General features: G+C 50.6%; 1 protein-coding gene across 11 annotated transcripts in view; it reads right to left on the bottom strand.

The window, feature by feature from the left end:
• The window catches only part of Pou2f2 (POU class 2 homeobox 2), an 88745-nt gene that overhangs the window by 16347 nt on the left and 54536 nt on the right, over nt 1-17862 (bottom strand). For 5 of the 11 annotated variants that reach the window (XM_075988824.1, XM_075988814.1, XM_075988835.1 and 2 more), the window contains 4 exons: nt 17117-17182; nt 17003-17037; nt 16821-16877; nt 12167-12283 (listed from right to left, as the gene is read on the bottom strand). In XM_075988824.1, coding sequence (XP_075844939.1) covers nt 12167-12283; nt 16821-16877; nt 17003-17037; nt 17117-17174 — 267 coding nt within the window. In that variant the 5' untranslated portion in view covers nt 17175-17182. Of the gene's footprint in view, nt 1-11659; nt 11939-12166; nt 12350-16820; nt 16878-17002; nt 17038-17116; nt 17183-17862 lie in introns of all 11 variants that reach the window. The other 6 variants (XM_075988796.1, XM_075988805.1, XM_075988853.1 and 3 more) reach the window with 3 other exon arrangements.

The following is a 17862-nucleotide window of genomic DNA, read 5'->3' as shown; positions in this document are numbered from 1 at the left end:
CTTACACCTGTAAGAATGGCCAAGATCAAAAACACCGATGACAACTTATGCTGCAGAGGTTGTGGGGAAAACGGAACACTTCTGCATTGCTGGTGGGAATGCAAGCTGGTACAACCCCTTTGGATGTCAGTGTCACGATTTCTCAGAAAATTAGGAAACAACCTTCCTCAAGACCCAGTAATACCACTTTTGGGTATCTCTCCAAAGGATGCTCAATTATGTCCATAGCAGCTTTGTTTGTCTAGCCAGAACCTGGAAACAACTTAAATGCCCCTCGATCAAAGAATGGATAAGAAAAATGTGGTACATTTACACAATGGAGTACTACACAGCAGAAAAAAATAACGACATCTTGAATTTTGCAGGAAAATGGATGGATCTAGAAAACATTATTTTGAGTGAGGTAACCTAGACACAGAAAGACAATTATCACATGTACTCACTCATAGGTGGTTTTTAAACATAAAGCAAAGAAAGCCAGCCTGCAAACCACAATCCCAGAGAACTTAGACAACAATGCGGACACTAAGAAAGGCTTACATAGATCTAATCTACATGGGAAGTAGAAAGTAGAAAAAGACAAGATCTCCTGAGTAAATTGGGAGCACTGGGACCTTGGGGGAGGATTGAAATGGGGAAGGGAGAGGCAGGGAGAGGAGCAGAGAAAAATGTAGAGCTCAATAAATAAAAATAAAATAAAATAATTTAAATAAAAAATAAGAGAGGTTTAGGGGCTGGAGAGATGGCTCAGTGGTTAACAGCACTGGTTGTTCTTCCAGAGGACCCAGGTTTGTTTCCCAGCACGCACATGGCAGGTCACACCTGTCTGTAACTCCAGTTCCAGGAGATCTGACACCCTCTCCTCACCTCCACAGGCCCCAGGCATGCACATGGTACACAGACATGCATGCAGGCAAAACAGTCATTCACATAAATAAATCTATAAACATTTTTAAAAATTAAAAAGCCAGGGCCGGTGGTGGTAGCACATGCCTGTAATCCCACCCTCATGAGGCAGAGACAGGCATATGTGAGTTCGAGACCAGCCTGATCTACAGAGAGAGTTCCAGGACAGCCAGGACAGAGAAACACTGTCTCGAAAAACAACAAAAACATACAAACAAAAAGTCAGAGAGCAAGCATCCACAGCCATCCCAGGAGGGAGCCATGAACTTGGGTGGGCTAACACCTCTGTTTCCTCAGCTGGCTTCAGCTGAGGCATTTCCTTCCCCTGTGAACATGGTGAGCAGGCTATGATGCCGCCAGCAGCACAGAGACTTCCACCAAAGGACGCCTGGACGTTTTCATCATCCACCTTGGCCTCCATTGTCTTTTATCTCCACATGTGGTAGAATCCAAGCTTTGCCGCAGCCTCACTCCCTCCAGGCCTCTCCCTGCAACTTTCCTGCCCTCTGACTCTAGACCAGGCAACCAACTCCTCCTCGTCACTAGACACAGCAAGGAACCTCTAGGCCTTTGCTATTCCTGCTGGGACCATGCGTTCCCCTTCTGCAGAGTGGCCACCTGTTCCTGCATCTTCCTTTACCGTCACTACGTTCATGACACCACATGCTTTTCTGTCCTGCCAGAACCACTTCCTGTCTGTCTGTCTGTCTGTCTGTCTCCAGTCTGTCTCTCCAGCTACGATGGATGCACTAAATCATCCACTTTATCCTCACCCAGAGAGGCATTTGCACATGGGGAGGTCTTCTGCTGAATGACGGTGTGACACACAGAGAGAGATTCTAGTGTGTGACCAGCAGGCTCAGGTGGATGCAGCCAGTAGGAGACCCATCTGTCCACAGTTCAGAGAGGCTGCAGGGCTCTCCTTAACCACTTGGGGGTGTGCTATTCCAGCGTGAAACGGTGACGTTAAACTGTGATGCTGAAGGCCGAGGACAGCATAGTTCCTAAGTCAATTTGTCCTCTAACCAGCGGGGAGGGCTGGCATTCCCTACTGAAGCAGAGAAGGCAAGAGACCAGCTTTTCCTGCTTTTGTTTTTGTTGTTGTTGTTGCTGCTGCTGTTTGTTTGCTTGCTTTTTTGAGATGTGTTTAATATGTAGCCCTAGCTGGTCTAGAACTCACTACCATGCAACCTGAGCTTGTCTCAAATGTCTTACAATTCTCCTGCCTATGCTTCCTCACTGATGGGGTCATGGGTAGGCATTACCACCCCAGCCTAACAGGTAACATTCCTAACACATGCCTAAAGGGTAACAGGACAGACTGACTTCACTGCAGACTGACAGAAAGACAGGCATATGGCTAATGTGCTCCATGGGTGAAGGGGGTGGGGATGTAAGTGATCGTTTTCTCATCAGGCCATGGTCCCCCCTGGGGGGTGAGGGTGGGGGTGGGGGAGAAAGTTGTGAGAATGAATGGGAGGAGACCAGGGCCTCAGAGCTGGCCAGCTGCAACGGCCCAGGTGCTGCGCCTCACCCCAGTGCACAGGACAGGAGGCCCTCACCCCGTGGCTCCCACCCCCGAAAAACTGCACCATGACTGGAGGGTGGTGGCACGTGGGCTATCTCTCATATGTCATATTGTGACCAGTTCTGGACACAGTATTGAATTAAGTCTAGACTGAGGAGGAGCAGGAGGAAGCTGTGGAAACCAAGGGAAAAGAGCTATTCTCAACAGGGCACATGGGGCTGGGGAACAGGGTACACAGACTCAGCTGGATGGGAGGGAAATGTTCCATTGCTCTGTTAAAGTGGGAAAGGAGCTGTAATTAGTAACGGATTGCATATTTCCAAACAGCTAAAAGGGTGAGGTGTGGGGGTATAAACCTGCAATCCCAGCACAGGGGAGGTGGAGGAGGAGAAGTTCAAGGTTAGTTTGGGCTCTCTATCAACTTCCAGTCCAGACTGGATTACCTGAGACTCTGTCAGAAAACAACAGCAATCAGGACAATAGAATAACTCTTGTCAGTTCCGGGCATTGAACCCAGGGCCTCCAGCATGCCAGACCAGGGCTCTTCCACCAAAGCAATACCCAAGTTTCCCCAAAAGACCTTCAATGTTTCAACCATACAGAAAGACAGATAGTAATGGTGACAGGTATGCTAACGAGCTGACTTTGGAGTCACCGAGCTATTTAATTCTCCAGGCCACAGCTCTATATCTGCAAAATGAGGATAAACTGTGTAATTCCTCCCTGGGTTTCACTGAGTGATGCCATTATTCAGAGAGCACTTCAGAAATTTGAAGACATTACTTACAAACAGGCACTAGCCGCCAGTGTCCCCTCATGTACCCTACCCCATCAGGAGCTGTGAACAAAGGGAGCCCCAATCTGGCTTTCAAATCAAGTCTGTCCTCTTTTTTTTTCTTTTGGTTTTTAGAGACAGGGTTTCTCTGTGTAACAGTCTTAGTTGTCCTGGAACTTGCTCTGTCGACCAGTCTGGCCTAGAACTCAGAGAAATCCACCTGTCTCTACCTCCCCAGGGCACCACCACTGCCTGGCTCTGTCCTCTTCTTAAGCACTGACAACGTCCAGTGTCCACCCAGTGTCTGCTAAGCATCGGCCTGGGATTTCCACCTGCCTGTGTGATGTCTCTGCTTAAGTTAACTAAGAGATTCTCCCGGCTAGGTGTGGTGGCGCAAGCCTTAAATCTGAGCTCTCTGGAGGCAGAGGCGGTGGACCTCTGTGAGTTAAAGGGTTATGTAGCCAGGGCTACATAGTGAGACCCTGGTGGATGGGGTTGCAACAGGTCCAATCAAACACTTGCTTCTTCCTAATTCAGAAAATCATCCAGGTACAGAAGCCACAATCCCAGGAGTCATTCCTGTTCCTCAACCATCGCCTTTTCTGTGCGAGCCAGCCCCCCTCCCACCCTCGTGCCCACGTCCCGTGATTACTCTTGATTCTACTTCCAGGATCTATAGATCCTCTCCCTCTCAGCTAATGCATGGAGCCAAAAGGGATCAGTCTTGGTGCTTGACAGAATAACAGACCCCCTGTCTAGCATGTGACAAGCCCTGGGCTCCATCCCAAGCTGCCCCAAGGGTTGTCTTGACTCTTCTGGTCCTCCTGCCTCTACCGCAGGAGTTCTGGGATTACAGGCATGTGCCACCACGCCAGCGCTGTGCCGTGCTGTGATGAAACCCAGAAGCCACATAAGCACTCCTACTAACTGGCCACACTCCCAGGTAAGACACTTTTGCTCTGTTGTTTTGAGTTAGGGTCTCAAGCTGTGGCCTCAAACTCAGGGCAGGCCTCCTGCCTCAGTCTCCTGAGTGCAAGAATTACAGAAATATGCTGCCTTAGAATAATTTCAGTCTTAGAATAATTTCGGTCCCTTTGTCTTAATCTTCTCCCTTAGGCCTGCCTCTCCATTCCTTTCTTTTTGCACGTGTGTGTGTGTGTGTGTACATGCATGTCTGTTTACATGTGTATGTCATGTATGTAGGTACTGGAGGGAGGCTAATGATAAATGCCCTCTTCGTTTACTGTCCACTTGACTTTTTGAGACAGGGTCTCTCACTGAGCCAAAAGCTCAACAATTCGTCTAGGCTGTGGGCCGGCGAGCCCCCAACTACCCTGTTGTCACCGCCTCCCAGAGCTAGGAGCCTAGCTAAGAACTGTCGAGCCTGGCAGTTTTACAAGGATGCTGGGATGCACCCGAGCCTTCGTCATGCTTTCTCAGCAAGTACTTCACAGAACGAGCCATGTCCCCAGCCTGCAGTACTTCTGTTTGTTTTGAAACAGTGTCTCACACATGGCTGAGGCTGGCCTCAACTCCTGATCCTCCTGCCTCCACCTCCCAAGTGCCTGACTTTTCCCTCACCTCTTGGAAGCTGTTCTTGCCCACTCCATTCCAGCAACAAAGCTTCCCGTGAACCTAGAACAAGTCAAGCTGCTTCCCCCTCTGCTTGTGTCTTGTCCCCCCCCCCACTTCTTTCAAGACTGACTCACCCAGTCCTTGGCTCTCAAAGGCCATTTTCTCAGAGAAATCTTTCCTAACCGCCCATTAGACTGAGCCCCTCCCTTTCCCACGAGGCCTTGTTTCGTTTTGTACATCATCATCTTGTTGCTGGTTTACAGTTTACAGTTTGCACAACCCTCTAGGGCAGCTGGCCATGAGCAGACATGATCTACACAAGGGACCTCACGATGATTCCGGTCACTCTACTAGGAAGAGCTCTGAGTGGGAGAGCACGAGGTAGGAGCAGGGGTGTACGCCTGTAATCCAAGAATTTAGGAAGCTGAGGTGGAGGAGCAAGGGTTCAAGGCCAGCCTGGTCTGTAAAGAAGTCCAAGGTTAGCTCAGGCCACGCGTGGAGATTCGGTTTCAAAACAAAAGGGAACGTGGCTGGAGAGATGGCTCAAGCTTAGATACTTGCCGCTCTTTCAGAGGACCCAAGTTCTGGACCCACCACATCGGGCATCTCACAACTGCCTAGAACTTCAGCTTCGGAACCTCTGGCCTTAAGGCATACATTCACATAAATGCACACAGGTCCATATAAGATAAAAACAAAACGAAAAAAGGATTTTTGTTTGTTTGTTTTGGGTGTGTGTGATGTTTTAGAGACAGGGTTTCTCTGTGTAGCCTGACAGTCCTAGAACTTTGCTGCCTTGGCTTTGTAGACCAGGCTGGCCTTGAACTCACAGAGATCCACCTGCTTCTGCCTCACGGGTGCTGGGATTAAAGGCGTTACCACCGTGCCTGCTTTGGGGGAAAAAAAAGTTTTAAGGGAGAAAAAAATAAAGGCAATGGAGGAGCAGTATTTGGTGAGCTCCTGGCTGAGCCACAGAACAAAGACCCCATCCCTCTAGGTCTGCAACCACTCTCCCTTCTTACAACAGGGCTCAGTTCCATCTGGAAACCTGTCCCACCCCATGCTCAGGACCTCAGGCACAGATTTAAACTAGGCCACTGTGAGCAACTGTTCCCCTGAGCAGGGATGTGCAGCTGTCTTTCACTTGCCCCAGAATGACATTAAGGGGACATCCCTGGACCTGGGCCCGATACTCCACAGCAGACCCTTCCACTGATCTAACGTTCCCGTTGTCCCTCAGCTGCCCAGAGTTCAGCTTTGGACTGGATGATGTTCCAGCTGGCTATCCTCTGCTGCCTCTCCCTACCGTCCCAGCCCTGCCTGTGAGGCTGCCCTGCCTCTCCCCAGCACCCCAGCCCCGCCTGTGAGCCTGCCCTGCCTCTCCCCACTGCCCCAGCCCTGCCTCTGAGCCTGCCCACTGTCTGCAAGCCTTTCCTTCTGCTCACCCACCTATGAACCAATGGGGAATAATGCACTATGAAGATGTGTATTTGCCATTGCACCTTATGACTGGTTTAATAAAGAGCTAAACGGCCAATAGCTAGGCAGGAGGCATAGGTGGGACTTTCAGGCATAGAGGACTCTGCGGAGAGGCGAAGATGTGGAATGAGTCAGACACAGCAGGAGAGAAGTAAAAGCCACGTGGTAAAATGTAGATGAATAAAACATGGGTTAATTTAAGTTATAAGAGCTAGTAGTGGAAGCCAGGCAGTGGTGGCGCACGCCTTTAATCCCAGCACTCAGGAGGCAGAGGCAGGCGGATCTCTGTGAGTTTGAGGCCAGCCTGGTCTACAAGAGCTAGTTCCAGGACAGGAACCAAAAGCTACGGAGAAACCTTGTCTCGAAAAATCAAAAAAAAAAAAAAAAAGCTAGTGGAGCCGGGCGGTGGTGGCGCACGCATTTAATCCCAGGACTCGGGAGGCAGAGGCAGGCGGATCTCTGTGAGTTCGAGACCAGCCCAGCCTGGTCTACAAGAGCTAGTTCTAGGACAGGCATCAAAGCTACAGAGAAACTGTCTATAAAAACAAAAAACAAACAAACAAAAAAAGAGCTGGTGGGGCACGCCCAAGTGAAGGCTGAGCTTTCCTAATTAATAAGAAGCTTTCATGTCATTATTTGGGAGCTGGCAGTCAGGACAAAAAAACAAAACAAAACTTGTTACAGTGAACTTCCACCACCACCTCCCAAAAGTTTCCTGAGTCCCTCACACACTAGACGTGTTCCTGGTTCCACATTCCCACCAGACCCAGCGGGAACTGTCAGTCACTGGACCCTCAGCCTAGGAGACGCTGAAGCATCATTCTGTATTCTTTTTCCACTCTACAAATAGAAAATGACGCTTTCACAGTTATGTTAAGTTTTCAGTCAATGCCAACCCTTACTCCGGGCGTTCTGAAATACTCCCCTGAAGAGATGCCTTCCCTTCCCTTGATTGAAAAACTGGAACAACAAAACAGCCCTCATTGATTTGATAAACAGTCACTCAGCTCCCTCTGTAGAGCGCGCCATACCAAGCACTGGACAGGCCAATTATCCAACTACATAGAATAAGAGCGTCCTTTCTTAGATACAGCTCAGAAACTGCAGGGAAACATCATGCCAAACAGTTTAAATAGCAGGGGAATTTCCCCCTTTTTATTTTATATTATTATATCATTTTAAAGTGGTAGCTCATGAATCTTTTTTTTTCTGCTCGTGTTTATGGTTTGAACCCAGGGCCTCAGGCAAATTAGGCAAATACTCTAGTGTTCTACCACTGAGCCACACCCCCAGTCCCTCACTGGGGGATCCTAGGCAGGAGTTCTACCACTGAGCCATACCCCCAGCCCCTCACTGGGGGATTCTAGGCAGGGGCTCTACCATTGAGCCACACCCCCAGTCCCTCACTGGGGGATTCTAGGTAGGGGCTCTACCACTGATCCACACCCCCAGTCCCTCACTGGGGGATTCTAGGCAGGGGCTCTACCACGAGCCACACCCCAGCCCCTCATTTTGGGATTCTAGGCAGGGGCTCTACCACTGAGCCACACCCCAGCCCCTCATTTTGGGATTCTAGGCAAGGGCTCTACCACTGAGCCACACCCCCAGTCCCTCACTCCCTCACTGGGAGATTTTAGGCAGGTGCTCCACTACTGAGCCACACCCCCAGTCTCTCTCTTGGGGATTCTAAACAAGTGATCTACCATTATGCTAGACCCAACAGCCCTAACAGTGCTTTGGATGAGACTTCTTAGTATTTTTGAATGTAACACATTTAATTTATTTCTGTTTCACTACAAGCCAGGGAGTCCCTTGGGAGGCAAAGATGCCTGTGACTCATTCCTAAGTTCCTAGATTCTGCCAGGGTCCAGCACACAGGGGGCCTAGAGATGTTAGTGATCTGACTGCAGGGACAGAGTTGAGCAGGCAAAGGAAGTGGAAGGGGGGAGAGGAGCAGAGAACCAAGCCCAAGAGCTGGTCTAGAGTGGTGGGACACGGGCATGCCAGGGTCGGGGGAGCTGTACCTGGTCCCTGGGCACTGCCCAGCAGAGGAGATACAGCACAAACTACTCTTTTTCAAATGAGGCCACAGGACAGCTCAGCCCATGAGAATGAATTCCTAGAATTTGTATTCAGCTTTGCACTTGCTGAGGGGACTGAGCAGAAAGATCCAGTATGAGGGTGCTCATTCTAGTGGAGGGAAACGAGCAAGAGAAAAGGGCTTGTGGGGAGAAGCACAAGGAGACCCCATCAGGAGGGCATGATGGGACAGCAGGTAGCTAAGCATCAGCCTGACTGTGGTCCTGAGGCTGCACGAAGGCACGCAATGTTGGTAACTCACTCCCGAGGTGACGGGATGGCCAGCCCTACACCAGGCTGCCTACCTCTCCTCTTTATTCTGTTGGGAGGTGGTTCCCTAGATGCATTCAGATGCAACCGCAACAGGAAAGCCTGCATGGGTGTGATGGATGAAGAGGAGCTTTCCAGGTAAAAGAAGAGAGTAACTCAGGATGGAGAGGAAAATGGGAGGAAAGCCAGTGGGCTGAGCGAGCTGCCCCCAGCCCCTGTGCTGTGTGTGCTACCAAGCGAACATGTGCACCTGCTGCAGGAGTCTCTGGTGGCCCTGGTGGGAGGGGACTGGAAACCATGTCCCCGTGAAGGATGGCTGAAGTAACAGCCACCACAGGCAGGCCATGTGGTTAGAGCCCCAAGCTCCCAGGCCAGCTCTGCCAATCCCCCACACACGGTGTCCTGAGGCATGCCATTTTGTCACTGTCCGTCTCCAGCATTCTGTCTGGGCTGAGGGACGATGCTTGACCTTGACCTTTCGAGGTCATTGCTGGCAGGGTGTCTGGGGCAGATGCAGCTCCCAGTGATTGCCATGGGCCAAGCAGGGCAAGAGTGGGGTTGTACTCTGCAGAAGCTGCCCTGGGGCAGGCCCAGCTCCATGTTCGGGGAAAGTCCTGAAGGGGGTGCATCCATAATTAGATGGACCTCCTAAAATGGGTGAACTCCTAGTAAGGACAGCCTCCACAAAGGCTGGACAGTCCCCCTCCATAGACAGTTCCCCCAGGAGTGTGGGGGAGATGGAAGGTGGTTGGGAGAAACGTGGTGAGAGCTACCCCGAGGCAAGTTAAAAGGGTTTCTCTCCTACAGAATTTCCCAAGCCGTTCACCACTTAGAATGTGGTGAACTCAAGTGGTTGTAGAAACAAGGCAGGCAGGAGCAGGCTGCTAAGGATGAGCCCATCTGAAAGGCAGTGCTGGACTTCTCTGAAGACTATGGACCTCCTTTTTCCCTTTACTGGGGATTTAACCTAAGCCTCTTGTATGCATATTAGGTAAGCACCCTACCACTGAACCAAGCCCCCAGCTCCTCACTGTGGGGGATTCTAGGCAGGGGCTCTACCACTGAGCCACGACCCCAGCCCCTCACTGGGGAATTTTAGGTCGCTGCTCTACCACTGAACAACATCTTCAGCGGTTTTTTCCACTTTATTTTGAAATCAAGTCTCACTACTTTGTTTGGTTTGGGTTTTTTTTTTCCATGACAGGATCTCACTATGTAGCTCACCAGGCTGGTCTCGAACTCACAGAGATCCTCTTGCCTCTGCTTCCCAGGTGCTGGGATTAAAGGTGTGTGCCAATGCACCCAGCTAAGTCTCATTGCTTTTGAACTACCACTTGCAACCTGCTACCACTGGACAGACACTATATCCATTACTGTTGAGCCGAATTGTGTCGCACCCCCAAAATACAGGTTAAAGTACCTGTAAACATGGCCTTTGCAGAGTTAACAAAGTTAAAGTAAGCTCGTGAGGGAAACACTAGCACAGTTACTGCTGCCCTAACCAGAGCAAGCAATCAGGGCACAGGCATATACAGAGAGACCAGTCCAGGTGCCAAGGCAGCTAAAATCTGGAGTGGCCCACCTGATCTGTCTCCACCTTGGGCTCTAAGGACCGCTGACATCACCAGGAGGAGTTATACACAAGAAGGGTTTCTCCTAGCCTTCAGAGAGAGCTCGGCTCTGCCGACATCTTAACTTCGGCAGTGCAGTCTGAGAGGATTCCGTTTCTGGATTTTGTGGGTTGGTTTTATTTTTTCAATTCTCTTTTTTGTTTGACAGAGTTCTTTTGGGTGGCTCAACCTGAGTTCAAACTCACAGAGATCCCCCTGCCTCAGCCTCCTGAGTGCTGGGGTTGCTCCAACACCTGGGGTTCCATTTCTGCTTTACTGTTTTTAAACACTGCAGCTTGTGATGGTGGTCCAGGAAACAAGCCTCGCCAGTAATTCATGCTTGGGGGTCAGTGTGTCAACTCAAGCACTGGGAGGGTGGAACGTGGTTTTTTTGTTTTGTTTTTTGAGACAGAGTTTCTCTGTGTAGTCTTGGCTATCCTGGAATTTACTCTGTAGACCAGGCTGGTCTCAGACTCAGAGATCCCCCTGCCTCTGCCTCCTAAGTGCTGGCATTAAAGGCATGTACCACCACTGCCCAGATGAGATACGTTTTTTTAAAATTCAGTTCATGGACTTCTTAACTGGCAGATCATCTTGTGGGAATAAATCAAAAAGTGAGGCACTAATTCTGAGGAGTTTTGTTTATTTGTATTTTTGTTTTGTTTTTTGAGATAGGTCTCCTGCAGCCTAGGCTGTACTTGAACTTGTTATGTGGCCTCGGATGGATGACCTTCAACTTCTAATCTGTGTGTTTTCACTTCCTGAGTCCTGGGGTCATAGGTGTGAGCCACCACACTGGATTTATGAGGTACCAGGGTTTGAACCCAGAGCTTTTGAGTGCCAGGCAAACACTCTACCAACAGAGCTGTACTCCCAATCGCTAACTCTCCTTCCCAGCCTTTTCACTTCGTTCTGTTTGTTTGTTAAAGACTTGTTTATTTATTTATTGTGTGTGCAGTGTTTTGCCTGCATGCATGCCTACACACCAGAAAGGGGCACTAGATTCCATTATACAGGGTTGTGAGCCACTACGTGGTTGCTGGGAATGAACTCAGGACCTCAGGAAGAGCAGTCATCTCTCCAGCCCAGCCTTTTTGTTTTATGTACACACAGACACCATTCCTGGGAATAACGGTGGTGATTTCTCATTTTCTCATTATAAATTGAGCTTTTGGAACGAGCACGCGCACAGAAAGTGTGTAGGTCAACCCATGGCGAAGAGCACTGAAGTATATGGGATACTCCTTGCGAACCTTGCTTTAACCAATGTAGCGTGAGAGGGCACACTGGTCCAAGACTCCCGCCGTCACATAACCACCTGGCACACGGTTAGTGTCAGAAGGGCCCTTGCGGACCAGTTATCCCCACCCTGTGCACATGCCCTGCTTCTGCAGGTCCCTTGCTGCAAGGACCAGGATGCTTGGTGGCTGCCCTTACCTGTGCTGTGAGCTGGATGGGTTGGGACAAGGTGAGCTGTGGGGTCCCTGGGGGCTGGCTGGCAGGCTGTGATGGTGGCAGGTCGCCTCCCCCAGAGGAGGCTGGGGGCTGCGAGGCGGAGGAGGAGGCAGAAGAGGAGGCAGAGGAGGTGGAGGAGGCAGCGGCTGCGGCGGCAGCGGCGTTGGCGGCGGCACTGGACTGCTGCACCGCAGCAGCCAGCAGCTGGGCCTGGGCTTGCTGAAGGAGCAGCTGCTGCTGAGCAGGCATCAGCGCAGTGAGCTGAGGACCGGCGGTGGAGCAGGCAGAGAGCAGGGCAGCAGCAGGAGGGCAGAAAAGACAGAACGGGGTTAGTATTCGAGTCAAGTCGTTAGGAGACACATCTTTCACAGGACAGAGGAGGAGAAGAGGCAAGTGTGAGAGAGTGCTGTGGCCTCGGTGAGACCTGCATGGCCTGTGGCCGGTGGGGAGGTTTGTGCCTTCTGCTGGGGTCCTCCGCCAAATACTTACCCCAGCTAGCTGGCTGCCCGTCAACATGAGTTGGGCCTGGGGCAGATGAGGCTGAGTCGGCTGGGGGGGCGGGGGTGCTGCCTGGGCTGAGTCACCACTGGGGTCTTCAGCCTTGATCTGGGGAGGAGAGAGGCAGGGTCCGGGACCCCAGAATGTTAAGTGGAGGCCAGAGAGAATGCCCACCTGTGAATCAAAAAGAGGGTATGCGAGTGGCCGTGGCAGTTCTGGGCTGGCACGGGGAGTGGGCAAGAGCAGTGGCAAGGCCGTGGCTTGAGGCCTCTGGTCACTTCTCTGGCCTCAGTGTTCTCTCCCTGTAGGAGAGGCCACCTTTGGAAACCACCTTCTTCCTCCCAGGACTCAGTTTCCCCACCTATAAAATGGGAAATGTTGACACTAAGAGGCTAGGGAGGTCTCCAGCCTTGCACACGCCCCTGCTTCAGCTTGGGTATTAACTCTTCCGTTAATTGTTGGTTTTGCTTTTTGTTTTTTGAGACAGTGTCTCACTGTGTAGCTCCGGCTGTCTGAACTTGTGTAGACCATGCTGGCCTGGAATTTATGGGGATTCACCCGTCTCTTCTTCCTGAGTGCTGGAATTAAATGTGTGCACTACCACACCCAGCTAAGGCTACAGTTGTTATTTGTCCACTGGAATAAAACTTTGGTGAACTGGCTGGAGAGACGGCTCAGTGGTTAAGAGCACTGGCTGCTCTTCCAGGAAACCAAATTTGGTTCCCAGTACCCACATAGCAGCTCAACCATGAATCAGTAACTCAAGTTTTGGGCTGTCTGGCCCCTCTTCTGGCCCTTGTGGGCACCAAGCATGTATACGTGCACATGGTGCACAGATATACAGGCAAACTCTCATAAACACAAAATAAAATTAAACTTTTGTTGTTGTTGTTGAAAAGATGGGTCTTGTGTGTTTAAAAAAAAGCATCTCCAAAGGCTGGGCACGGTGGTACACACCTGTAATCCAGGCACTTCAGGAGGGGGCAGAGGCAGGTAGACTGCGGTGAGTGCCATGCCAACCAGGGTTGTATATGTATTCAGTAATGAACAGATAGATAGATGGATGGCTAGACAGACAGACAGATAGATATAAATAGATATAACAACAACAAATGAAAAAAGCCATGAATTTGGAAACGATGAGGGGATATGGGAAAGTGTGGAGAAACACAAGGGAAGGGAGAAACGATGTAACTATATTATAATATCACAGAAATGCCAGGCGGTGGTGGCACGTGCCTTTAATCTCAGCACTTGGGAGGCAGGGGCAGGTGGATCTCTGAGTTTGAGGCCAGCCTGGTCTACAGAGTGAGTTCCAGGACAGCCAGGGCTACACAAAGAAACCCTCTCTCAACAAACCTAATAAATAAATAAAAATTATTTATTCTGGAGAAAAAACAAAACAGTAAAACCTTACCATCTGGGAGGGGTATGGTGTGAGTCCTTGTAATCCTAGCATTGGGGAGCTGAGGCAGGAGGATTGTAAGTTTGAGGATCAGCCTGTGCAATATTTTAATACCCTAGCTCCCCAAATAAACAGCTTGGTACTTCACAAACCCATCTGATTATGGGGACAAGCAGACGATACCATGGGGGATATGGGCAAGAGTGGGCGGGGCAAGCAGAGAGACTAAGCAGAAAGCCCCATTTTCCCAGGCTGCTCTTACTAGTCACGCACTTCAGATAGTAAAACGCGGCCATGGCAGAGACAGTAACGCCTGTGGATGAGCCAGAGGCGGCTCTGGCTTCTCCATCTCACCTATCATGATGCGGATATCGAACCAGCCAGGGTCAAGCCATCCTTGACTTCTTCCTCTCAGGGCCATTGGCTGAAAGGTGCCCGCTGAGGGTGCGTGGGAGTGTTTGGGAGACTGCCAGTGTGATGGATAACGTATCTTCCTGACCAGACTGGATATTAGGGACCATCTTTCAGCTCAGCATCTCATTTTGCACAAGGAGATGGGGGAGAGTTTGAGATGACTCATGTAGCTGACACAGCAGGTTGACAGACTGACATTGTGCATGCGGAGAGAGATGAGCAGACGCACAGAGGCTCGGGAAAGGTCGAATGGCAAATCCTGATGTCTCAGATTATTGGACAGAAGTGTCACAAGCTTTAGGTATAAAAGGATAAGGCAGGAAATGACACTATTAGAAGTTGGAGATATGAGCCAGGCGGTGGTTGCACACACCTTTAATTCCACCACTCAGGAGGCAGAGGCAGGCGGATCTCTGTGAGTTCGAGGCCAGCCTGGTCCACAGAGTGAGTTCCAGGACAGCTAGGACTACATACATCTTGGGGGAAAAAAAGAAGTTGGAGATGTGGACTTTTTTCCTGGAAAGTACATTAAAGCATCTCATGGCTAGCTGTAATCAACTTTAAAAAAATATTTGTTTTATTTGTGTGTGTAGGTGTGCACGTGATAGCATGCACACGTGCAATTTAAACTCCTCTTCTTCCATCATGCGGGTTCCAGGGAATGAACTCAGGTCATCAGGCTTGGCAGCCAGTGCCTTTACCCGCTGAACCATCACATACCACCTTCCATTAAATTGCTTACAAAAAACAGCCAGGTGGTGGTAGTGCATGTCTTTAATCCCAGTACTTGGGAGCCAGAGACAAGCAGATCTCTGTGAGTTCAAGGCCAGCCTGGTCTACAGAGAGAATGCCAGGACAGGCTTCCAAGTTACAAAGAAAGACTGTCTCAAAAAACAAATAAATAAATAAAAATAAAAACCCCAAGGTTTTACTACATTATGTATGTGGTTGCTGAGAATTGAATTCAGGACCTCTGGAAGAGCAGCAAATGTGAATTCAGGACCTCTGGAAGAGCAGCAGCCCTGAGCCATTTCTCCAGCCCAGCTTTTATTTTTGATGCAGGTCTCAGGCAGCCCAGGCTGCTCTCAAATTCTCTAGGTAGTCAAGGATAACCTTGAACTTCTGATAGTCCTGCCTCTACCTCAAATGCCAGGTTTATGGAATTTTGGGGATCAAACCCAGGATCATCATGCATGCTAGACAAGCACTTAGCCAATAAAGCCACATCCCTGGCGCACTGTTCTGTTTTGAGACAAGGCCTTGCTAAGTTGTCCTGACTAGCCTAGTTTGGCCTCCAGAGAGCTGGTATTGAATGCTCATCACAGCTCTTGACCGGGATGACAGTTTAAGCATCTCACCAATGCTGGCTAATCTTCCCTTTCAGCCAGTGGAGAAGAGGCCCTGGGGTAAGACCCTTCAGCACGTAAGGGACTCTGGGTAGAATTTAATAATCATTGTATTTATTTCCATGGTAAGTGATTCTGGTTTTCCATTCATGAAATTTCCATTTAAAACCCATTTATTCAAGCTGTTGAAAAACGAAGCCGTTCATGAGTTGGTAATTGTCGAAACTGATTGATGGGTTCCTGGGGGTTGGTATTTTCATTACACGCTTCTATTTTTGTATCACATTTTCCATAATAAAATGTTTTTCAAAATTGAGCCACTTAACAAAATTATTATGTAAATAATAATCCACAGCGGTGCATAGATACGTCAGGGATGGGAGCACGTGGGATCGCTGCAGCTGGGGAAACTCCAGTGCAGAGGAGGGGAGAGAGGTGGAGACACAGGCCAGGGTCAGGGAAGCCGGGTAAAGTGTGGAAGAAGTTCCAGGCCTGGGAAGGGGAGGAAGACCCTTCACTGCCTCTCACTGGCTTCCTAAAGAAAGCTGCTGATGGGAACAGAAGAAATGGCAAAGATGGTCGGGCACACACTGCTGGGACTGAAGCAAACACTAAGCCTGAGGTCAGATCAAGAGTTGGGGAGCCCTTCTGACCCCAGCCCCGAACCCCAGCCCTGGGTTCAATTGCAGACAGAGTACAAAAGACATTTGCTCACAATGTAGTTTATCCTCCCAGCACTGGGGACAGAGCAGATATGGGAAGAACCTCAGAGGCCACCCAATCTCCAGTTTGACTGCCCTCCCCTCCCCCAGTTTTAGAGAAGGGGAAACTAAGAAGCCCAGAGAGGGGAAGTGACTTTCCCATGGTCACAGAGCAAGGCTGCAGGGTTGGGTGAGAAGAAAGTCTGAGCTTCACCTCATCCTCCAGCCACCTCTGGCCAGGGCTCTGTCCATGCCCCCACATTCTTGCTTCCCTTTTAGGCATCTGAACCTGTTCTGTGGCCCTTACCACCATCAGGCTAAATGGAGCCTGGGCATTCCTAAGTCCCACAGTGCCTAGCACAGAGGCTGTCCTCTCCATCACCCTGGCCTTCATCCCATGGCTGTCCCCACTGGGTCTGCCAACTTCTCTTAACTTGTTCCTGCTCTGTGTGTGTATGTGTGTGTGTGTGTGTGATGGGGTACAGGGGTGCTTCAGGCCCCTTTGGCCAGGGAAGTCGGGATGGGGGAGGAGCCTTGGCTTCCTGTTGTTATCACCCTGGGGCTCTGGGGGGGATTTCCCTGGCCACCCCCACCCCCTAGGGAAGGGGAAGGAGACTGGGTGAGTCACAAGCCTGGGGCAGGAACCCAAGGGTGAGAAGGGGCAGGAGGAACCTTGTCACTGGGTCCCTTTGCAAGACCTGGGTCCATGGCAGACATGCTGAAGATCTCCTTCCTCCCACATACCACCCCCTTCCTGGGACGGTCTCACGGGTGCTTACCTTGGTGGTGGGGCCAGTTGGGGACACAGAGAATGGGGAAGCCTTATTCTGGGGGTTCTGTGAAGAGAGAGTTGCGGCAAGGAGATGAGAATGGTGTCGTGAAAAGTCCTGGACACGTGCCCCCACTAACCACTGCTCTGTCCCTCCCTTCCCGCCCTCTAGCGCATCTGAGTCATCCTGACCTGATGGTTAATGTCGGGTCCATTTCTTTCAGTGTCTGTAAAGGGAAAGAAAGGGCATGTTGCCAACCGTCCCTGCGCACCTGCCCACTTCCCTGCCTCTGCCCGTCCTCTCACCTGTGTGCTCTGATGGGGAGTCCAGACTTTGCTTCTCGGCCTCCAGGGGCTTAGACATTCTTATTTCTGGGAACAGAGAAGAAATGAAAACGGAGGGAAGGGAGAGGAAGCCAGGAGGGCTCTGAGGTCCCTCCTCCTGCCAACTCCCACCCCCTCTAGTCTTTCCCACTCCTGGCACTTGGAAGGATCTTTCAGAGAGTTCTGGGCCTCTACCTTCCCCTGGAAAGACAGGAGGTGTCACCTGCTGTGAGGCACCAGAGCGGGGTGGGAATATGGTCACAAGAAGGCACCGGCTGTCTGGGAGGAGCCGACGAGGTTCCATAGAGGAGCCAGTACAACCTCTGGCCTCCTCCCCAGGCAGGTGGCCGAGGCTCCGGTCCTGCCATACCGGGTTTTGAGTGAGACATGTTTTCCACTGTGAATAGGGCAAGTGAGCTGTGATGGGGTTGCAGGAACCCCAAAGTGGGGAGCTGTCAGATCTCAGGGTGTGATTCAGCCGTCCTCTGGCCCACCACTTTCCCTGTCCCCAGGTCTCCACACAACTCCCACCGGCCTTCCGTCTTGCATGAGGTAAGCCTGGCAGCCCCGCCCTTCTCCTCTCCAACCCCAGTGCCATCCACCTCTGCACTGACCCTGGTCTTCAAAGCCGTCCTAGATTGTATGGTTCCCACAGTCTTGAATGCCAACTGTGCTCTCAAATCGATGTGCACTCTATAGTTTGTAGAACCCAAGGAAGGCGGCAGGTA

The sequence above is a fragment of the Microtus pennsylvanicus genome, chromosome 1, assembly GCF_037038515.1.
Source record: "Microtus pennsylvanicus isolate mMicPen1 chromosome 1, mMicPen1.hap1, whole genome shotgun sequence".
NCBI classification, from domain to species: Eukaryota; Metazoa; Chordata; class Mammalia; order Rodentia; family Cricetidae; genus Microtus; species Microtus pennsylvanicus.
This window is presented reverse-complemented; position numbering and strand designations above follow the sequence as displayed.